This window comes from Sphaerodactylus townsendi, linkage group LG02 (genome assembly GCF_021028975.2).
Source record: "Sphaerodactylus townsendi isolate TG3544 linkage group LG02, MPM_Stown_v2.3, whole genome shotgun sequence".
Classification (NCBI taxonomy): domain Eukaryota; kingdom Metazoa; phylum Chordata; class Lepidosauria; order Squamata; family Sphaerodactylidae; genus Sphaerodactylus; species Sphaerodactylus townsendi.
This window is the reverse complement of record NC_059426.1, coordinates 94,627,468-94,636,646: the sequence shown is the minus strand read 5'-3', so window position 1 is coordinate 94,636,646 and position 9,179 is coordinate 94,627,468. Positions and strand designations below refer to the sequence as shown.

General features: G+C 44.0%; 1 protein-coding gene across 1 annotated transcript in view; it reads right to left on the bottom strand.

Annotated features, from left to right (window-relative positions):
- Window positions 1-8,963: 8,963 nt before the first annotated feature.
- CCDC73 (coiled-coil domain containing 73) overlaps window positions 8,964-9,179 on the bottom strand; it is a 56,552-nt gene continuing 56,336 nt past the window's right edge. The window contains exon 14 of the mRNA XM_048484583.1: window positions 8,964-9,043. Within this exon, the coding sequence (XP_048340540.1) occupies window positions 8,964-9,043 (80 nt within the window). The remainder of the gene's footprint in view (window positions 9,044-9,179) is intronic.

The following is a 9,179-nucleotide window of genomic DNA, read 5'->3' as shown; positions in this document are numbered from 1 at the left end:
AGGCTCATTTTGCTGCCACTATGCAGGATATTCCTGCTGTTTATGTATTAGAAACAAATAAAATGATATCTGGGAGTAGCAAAGTTGACTTGTAAAGGAAGGAAATATTTTTGCCCTTTCTCACAAATGGAAATGAGTCTGTGACCGTCTAATTCAAAATGCTGTTAAAATATTGCTCCAATTTACTTGTCCAGCTATAGGGTACTTAAATACTCTGAGTAAGGCTTTAGATACTTACAGTTCTGAACCATGATAGTACAAAAAACTGGAATTCTATGACCATCCCACTTCAGCACGTTCTTATAATTCTACGGGGTTTTTTCCTGCTTGGGTTTTTCACTTGACTTTGAAAAGTATGCATAGTAGAAAACCCTGTTTACTTGAAAATCTGAAAAGGGGTACTGATTGTGTGTTAAAAGGAGAGAGACAGGGAGTAAAATGGCCCTAAGGTTTCAGTATCCTTTCAGAGATTCAGGTGCATGTTCATATGTGCGCACATGCCCACCTACACATAGTAAAGCCCCAAGTACTAGACCAAGGCCTCTTCCGCACATGCATAACAATGCATTTTCAATCCACTTTCAGCGCACTTTGCTGCTGGAATTTACTGTGCAGAATAGCAAAATCCACTTGCAAACAATTGTGCAAGTGGATTGAAAGTGCATTATTCTGCATGTCCGGAAGGGGCCTAAGTTTCTTCATGGTCCCAGTTGTTTGCTACTGTTGATACCTTTATTTTAAACTTTTTCCCCCTTGGCATTTTCAAAACATTGTCTGATTTAGCTGCATAACATCACCAAAGGCAATTAAATTAATTTGTCCTCAGTAATATCATCATCTGGCAACTTGACAAACTAGGAAACCTAGCAGGAAAGAAAAAAATGCACCAAATCAACAACTGATTAGGACTGTGAAGTCATTCCAACTACTGTACAAGAACTGGTTGTTGAGTCCAGGGGATGTTTTTGCGCTTCATAAACTAACCTCCTGTCATCGCAAGTGATTCCTAAGTAGAATGGATTTGTTTGCTTTAATGATTTGTTTACATCTCACTCTCTTGAGTGAGGCTTGGATTGAGAAGGAAGATTCCAGTGAGAGTAAGGGATGCTTAGAATGCACACTAGCAAAGATTGTATCTTGCATCAGCATTGATTTAAGCAAGTGTTATGGTTAGGATCTACTACAATAAGTGTGTGTGTGATCCTTGAAATTAATCAAAAGTGGTGGATATCTTTTCAACATAATGTAAATCTTCATACAGTCCAGCATGTATTATTAGAAAAGTCAAGCATTTGTGCTTTTCCTTCAAAAACACGTAGCATGACATCAACAATAGCAAGAACTCAGCACAGACTAAACCAAGATAAGATGAAAAAATGTGCTGTGAAACTGCCTGAACTGGCCCTAGAAGTTAAAATGACTAAACTGACACTGTCGTATTTGGTCACATTGGGTCCACTTCACACTGGCCAAAAACAGTGCCCCTGGAATAGTAAAAACACTGTTCCAGAGGTGCTGTTCGCACGTCTGCTGCCTCTGCATCGAGGCAGCACCATGCTTTTTCCCAGAAACCGCATTTCCCAGCTGGCACCATACAAACAGCACTGGGTTGTAGGCACCACTTTTAGGCACCTCCTGCTTTCCCCACACTTACTTTCTCTCCCTGTGAAGCTCTGCAGGAAGAGGAGACACACCCACGCTGCCCTTCGACCCCCGGGGGTCAGAGGGCAGCATGGGCGCGTCTCCCTGTCCCTTCAGAGCTCCACAGGGAGAGATGATAAGTGTGGGAAAACAAAATGGAGGCACCTCTGTGGGCCGCGGCCGCTCTGGAGCCCCTTGCACCTCAGTGTGCAAACAGCTCCAGGGCCACACCAGAATCGTATATGCCGGTGTGCAGCCACTGCAAGAGCCCGTACGGAACAGGCCTAGGAGAATTCAAGAGTCACTGGAAAGGCCAACAATGCTCAGAAAAGTTTAAGGCAGCAGGAAAAGAGGGAGACCCAACTTGAGACTCTACAAAGGAAGCCCCAGCTCTCAGTTTGCAAAGCTTGAGGAAGGCAGTTAACAACAGGATGTTTTGGAGGACGTTTATTCATAATCAACATGAGTAAGAATCCATTTGACAGCGCTTAACACACACACACAAGGTGCAAGTCTGTCAGATAGGCAGGTTTCCACTGGCTTCTATACTTGCCACTCAAGTTGTATGTATTGGCATATACAAGTTAGGGGCTTGTAAGGATTCATGGCAAAGGGGGTGGGGATATTTTGCTGTAACTGAAATATTCTCTGCCAGAACAATATAAGACATTAGGAGCATGAACTGGCAAAGTTCCTCATCCCCCCCCCCAACTCTGCAGATGTTCAAATACCCTCAACATATCATAAGAATTTCACTTTGAGGATGGGAGGGGATTCAAAAAGGGAAGTTGGTAAAATTTTACATTTTCCTACATACCAGGGTGTTATATGCAGAAATGCATGGTTCTAGTTTCATTGCCCAATACTGAAGACAAGTTCTGAGGAATCATAAGATGGGGGGATGGACAATTTGAAAATATATACAATTCCTACTCTACAAGGGTACTGAGCAAGTTCTTCCAGCAGATTTTCAACTATTCTTAATATTCCACCCTTCTGGAACATTAGACTGGGAAGAGGAGTGATTAATTTACAAGTTCATATTTTTCTGTAATTATATAGAAGCATCTAAATTGGCCATGAATTGTTCCATTTTGCTACTTTCACAATTGGAACGATCCACCCCCATTACTGTGTAGGAATAATGATTTATATACCGGTATTCGCCTAATATTTGTTTTGGCTGCTTCATGTATGCCAGATACATTCTTATAATGGTTTAATGTGCCTGTTGCACTGTGAACAATGTCATCTGGAGGACCTCATGTTTACAACATTGAATATTGTAGTTTTCTCTGTAATAGATCAGAAACTTGAACAACTGAGAATGGGAAGTGTGACTGATTCATTAGGAGATGGCCAGCCCATATGCTTTGGGTATTATGTAGAGATAACAGTAAAAGGAGATGATCAACCTATATGTAGTCATTCTTTGGGTTTAGAGCTGTTATCTGGGAGATAACTATAAAATGGTTTATTATAGTTTCCAGTTCTAGCATGTTGATGTCTTAATTTTTAAAAATATGTTTAGTACTCCAAAATGTTTTTGTTTGTTGTAATAGGGTTGGACTTCCTAGTATTTAGCACATGAGAGATGAAGTTCTAATTAGGTATGCTTGCAGATTTATGATCTTATTAAGCAAGCAGGAGATGTGCAAGATTTATGGATTATAGGATCCTCCCCACCACCAACTTCTCTAGACTTTTTCTCCCTCCAGAAAATCCAATAGCAAAGTCTTTAAAAGGCAATAGTTCATAAATAGCATATTAACTGCATTTGGTGAAGTAAGTTCTGACTCTTGAAAGCCTATGTAATTTAGTTAAAGATGCTACTAAACTCCTGTTTTATATGAACTGCATAGCATGCAAAGTCTGCAAGTCTCCCGTGGCCAAGAGGATGGATGGAAAGTAAGCAGAAGAATAGAATATACTTGGATTTATACTTGTACGTTATTCTGAGACCTAGTCTTCAAGTCAGAAAGACTAGCTAAGATCCACTAGATTTATGTGCTGTGACTTTTTCCTGCTGTTTTCCATCAACTTTAATTGTGAAAAATGTTGCCACATTTGCCCTCTATATATTATTTTAGAGATCAAGTGGGTCTTAAAGCAACCAGATGCATATATACTATACATATCTTTAGAGTTAGCTCACCAAGGTCTGCTCTGAAGTATTTTTAATTGACTTACATATTCTGTGGGAAAAGAAGTTTCACAAAAAGTCTTTGCTGTTGCATTCCACTCATCAGTAGGATTTCTCTTGAGACCTGGAGCGATACTTCCAGTATTCAAAGTGTCATCTATTCTATTCATGCTGGTAGAAGCTGATGGACAAGGGGGAAATAGTAACTGCAGTTTATTCTCCAAGTATATGGTAACAAAACTCCTGGTATCTCTCATCTATAATACATCAAATTTGTTTTAAACCAGAAGATATCAGTGAATCTGTAACATTTTTTCATTATTTTTTAACAGAGGAATATCGAGAAACTATTTTAGTTTCAAAAATTATTTGTATTCAAATATTACTATTACTTGAATATCTATATATATAAAAAGCTAACAGTGACTTTGTTAGTCACACCCTAATGTCGAAACGGTTGGACGGATCACCCCCAAATTTTCACATGACGTTCCTCCCTGTTCTGGGCAGGTAATCGGACCTTCAAATCACCAAAAGTCCATACCTGAGCCAGGTAAAACGTCTTTTTCCTGGCGCACCAGCCCATGAAGCTGGCTCTGTTTAACTGTCACCCTTAGAATGTTCGTGCAGCCTATGTGTGGCCTGAGCGATTGGTATGAGGGCTTAGAATGTTCGTGCTGATGGGCAGAGATGAGCAGTGAGAACAGTAAATAGGTAATACGAGTGGAAGTGAAACACATACACACTTTGCCGTGTGAGATGTCAGGTGGGGTTCCCCCCACACACACATACATGCAGGTAACTTTCACTCTCTGTGCCTCACCCACTACTACCACACAACACACATACTCTCATACACATCCAGCTCATCCTCACACACCTCACTCTGCCCTCCCTCACATCCAACCACCACTTACCCACTTCCTCACCCATATTCACCACAGCTCTCTTTTACTAAAAGCAAGCTGGAGTGTGCCTTTTTCTTCTAAGAAAATCCGCAGGTGGGGGCGAACCAACACTACTGGCTCTGCTTCTTTTGCACGTGGCCCTTTAAAAACCCAGGTAGCTGACCTCGATCTGAGCGCCTCACCACCCTGCCTCTGCTGCCTGACTGGGATAGCCTCCTTGCCCCAGTTCTGCCTTACCCAAGCCAGGACTGTGTGTGTCAACCAGCCACATGGACAGGGGGATTCGCACTCTGGACAGTTGCGTTGTGGAATGGAAAGGGTTACATTATACTAAAAAAAACCACCACCATATAACAATGTGAACTGAAAGGGAAAGAGGGATTCCATTTGACCACCCCAAAAGGCTATGCTGTGGATCATTGGACCTGCATGGACATCTGTGTGGGTTGCGGACTGTGATGAGAAGGACAATTGCCACAGCAACTCGTGGCCGGGCCCTGCTAGTATTATTATAAATATATAATCTTTATCAGAATTAGAAGCAAAACTTGCAGCATATTACTTTTGCCATTGACACTGTCTATGACTAACAAATACCAGTAAATCTTCAAATAGTACACTTCAAAAAGGATCAGTAAACATTAAGTTTTCTGCCTAATTTTGATATCCACTTACAATGAACTGTTAGCTATATATAGTAGATGGTTCAGAACATTGTCTCCATCTTGCTAGGATGGATCCCACAAAGGATTTCTATGGATGGAAATGAGCCAATTTCTGAGTCCCTTCTCATGCTGTTCCTAGGGGGTCCCACATACTGCAGAAGCAGCTTTTCAGGGGCATTTGGGTTTGTAGCAGTGGGGGAGGGGAGGAAGCCATGCTCCATAAGTAGAAATCCCATCATTGGAAATTATTGGTGGATCTGAGGAAGGGTGCTTTGGAAGCTTATACTCCTAAATGAGATGGCGATGAAGGAGGCGAAGAGAGTGTTCTTCTCCTCCTCTCTCGCATCTGCTAGCTCTTGCCCAGCACAATTGTTCCCTATTATTCGATCTCTCACCTCAATATCTGAGGGTTCAAAAAATGCCCAATTGGCTATTAGCTGTGAGGCTTTTATGAGCTATTTCGCAGATAAAGTCGCGTCGCTCTGCCAAGACCTTCCTGCCACCTTGGAGACAATTGGCGAACTGGAGGCTCCCTTGCCGTCTTCTGGCCCTTGTCTGGCCCAGTTTTCCCTGCTCTCTGAAGCCGCTGTCGACAGAGTCCTGGCTGCTGTTAGACCTACTACCTGTCCTCTGGATCCGTGCCCCTCTTGGCTTATTAAAACATGCCGAGAGGAGTTACGACCCCACCTGTTGAATATCATCAATAGCTCCCTCGAGCAAGGAGCTTTTCCTGGTGGGTTGAAGGAGGCAGTGGTCCGCCCACTCTTAAAAAGACCGTCATTAGATCCTAGTGATCCGGCCAATTACCGCCCCGTTTCGAATCTTTCGTTTCTGGGGAAGGTGATTGAGAGAGTGGTGCTGGAGCAGCTTCAGGGCTTTCTGGAGGACACATCGGCCTTCAATCCCTTCCAGTCTGGCGTCCGTGCTGGGCTCCATATGCAGCTTGACCGTGCTGGGCTCCATATGCAGCTTGGACCTTACCGCAGCGTTTGATGTGGTCGACCATGACCTTTTGACCCACAGCCTGGCGGTTTCCGGAGTGCGGGGCACTGTCCTTCAATGGATTGCCTCGTTTCTCCGGGACCGGGGTCAGCAAGTGTGGTGCGGGGACCAGGCCTCCCGACGGTGCCCACTTCATTGTGGGGTGCCTCAGGGAGCGCTGTTGTCCCCGCTGTTGTTTAACATCTACATGCAACCCCTTGCTCAGCTGGTACGGAGCTTTGGGCTGGTCTGTCACCAATATGCTGATGACACCCAGCTCATTCTGTCGATGGAGGGGGGAGCGGTCGCCGCCCCTGCAGCTCTACAGCACTGTTTGGAGGCGGTAGCTGGTTGGTTGAAGCAGAGCAGGTTAAAGCTGAATCCAACGAAGACGGAGATTCTCTGGCTAGGCCGTGGGGGGAGGGCGGGGGATTTCCAGCCGCCGGTGTGGGGGGGGTCTCATTGGCACCGACCCCTTCCGTCCGCAGCCTGGGGGTCCACCTGGATTCGTCTCTTTCGATGGAGACCCAGGTGGCCCATGTAACCCGGGTTGCGTTTTTTCATCTTCGACAAGCCCGGCGACTGGCCCCCTTCCTCTCCCAGGCGGACCTGGCCACTGTAATCCATGCAACGGTCACCTCCAGGCTGGACTATTGCAACTTGCTCTACGCTGGCCTTCCCCTGCGGCTGATCCGGAAATTGAAACTGGTCCAGCATGCGGCGGCTCGTTTGCTCACGGGAGGTGCCTTTAGAGATCACATCATGCCCGTGTTGCATCGCTTGCATTGGCTCCCAGTTGAGTTCCGGATTGTCTTCAAGGTACTGGTGCTAACCTTTAAGGCCTTACGCGGTCTGGGACCTTCGTATCTGAGAGACCGTCTGGCCCCATACGTCCCGCGTCGGTCTCTGCGTTCAGCAGAGGCCAACCTGCTCGTGATCCCAGCCCCCTCTATGATGCGGCTGGCCTCCACTAGGGCCAGGGCATTTACGGCCCTGGCCCCTGCCTGGTGGAATGCTCTTCCTCCAACTGTCCGGGCCCTGCGGGACCTTAACGAGTTCTGCAGGGCCTGTAAGACCGAGTTATTCCACCGGGCTTTTGGAGAGTCCAGCCGCTGATAGGGTGCCTAGAAACAACTAAAGCCCGCTGTTCCCTTATGTAGAGATTTTAATAGCCGGATGCCATCCTTATTTTAATTGATATAGAAACTGAATGCTGCTTTTAAATTGTTTTAATTCTTAATATCCACTGTCCTGCCTAATGTTGTGAACCGCCCTGAGCCCCTCGGGGGAGGGCGGTATAAAAGTGGAATAATAAATAAAATAAATAAATAAATAAATAAAAAAACCTTGTTGTTCTCTAAGATGCTAATGGATTCAAATCTGATGGCCCCAAGCAATTGTGTGAAGGTTGAGATGCCAAACAATTGACTGAGGGTAACTATATGTTCTGTAAAGTTAAGAAAACCTTTGTGTAAGTAGAAGCATTATTTTTATACTCTGTGATATCAATGCAAAGAACCAGGGCCCAATACTCCCCCTGTTATAACCAGAGCAGGGGTCCTTAATTTTGCTGAAACTCTTAGTACTTCAGAAATTTTGAGAACAGATAATCAGCACTATAACAAAAAGTTTGCCAGGGGGGCTTGGTCCAATCACAAAATGTTGGGAGGATCCACAAAATATTAAGCAGTTCCAAGTCAAGCATCCTCCTGTGATGGGGGCAGGTGTTTCCAATGCTTTCTCATCCAATGAAGTGAGGAAAAGCTGCAACTGATACTGCCAAGAACTCATCAGCAGGCACCCATGGATACCATGCTGAGGATGGCTGTGTCAGGGTCATGTATGTGCTCACACACTACATTTCGAAGCAGATATTCATCAACTTTCTCTAAATAACTTCTGCTGTTTTCCCCAATTAAATTGTATCACTAAATGCATCAGGAAAGAAACAACAGAAATGCACACAATTATCAGAGAGGTGCATTTCTAGAATTAAGGATTAGCAGCAATTTAACTGGTTTTATCTGAATTTGATTGGCTTGACCAGGTGCTAGCCTTGGCAAATGAAATGCCAGAAGTAGTTCCTGCTGAGCAGTTTTTACCATTACTGTTGTAGCATGCACACAGAGCCATTACATTCAAAGTAGTTACATTCAAAGTAGTTACATTTGTACAATAGTACACACACGCATGTGTACAATTTGTGCTGAAAACATAAATGCTCCATTTTCAGATTTTCTATGTCTGCTGTTGGAATCTATCTGTGAGAGGGCATTGCTTTAAACAGCCACATGGAGATTAAACCCTCTTTAACTGAATTAAGACACTGTATTATAGGACATAAGAACATTGTGTGCACCTTCTTTATTTTTCCAAGGCACCCATTCCCCTCTGTAGAGCACAGTAATGTGCTTGTGCCACATGGAGGAGGGGAGAAGTGGTCTCTGTGCTTTATTATAATATTGCTACGAGCTGGATTAATTTTGTGGTGGACTGGATGGAATCTTCCATCGTTACATTCTTAAAAATTAAATTATGTTTCGAAAATGAACCCTTTAACTACTTGAATGTTATTTTTAATGGTCCATTGGCCAAGATTTCTTTTCACCAGTCAAATGCCATCCCTCAAGTAGGCACAGAAACTGGTTTGTGGATAGTAATCACCTCCCACAGAGCCAGAGTAATGGTGAGGAGGCACTGAAGTACTAGAGTGAAAAAAGGGGCTCAAGAATAAGAGAGATTAAGGAAAATAAAAACTGTTTAAGGGAAATATAATGGAACTGGAGTTCATATCTCCCAGCACCAACCCAATCTTTGTGTCATGGCTCCTTATTCATTCTT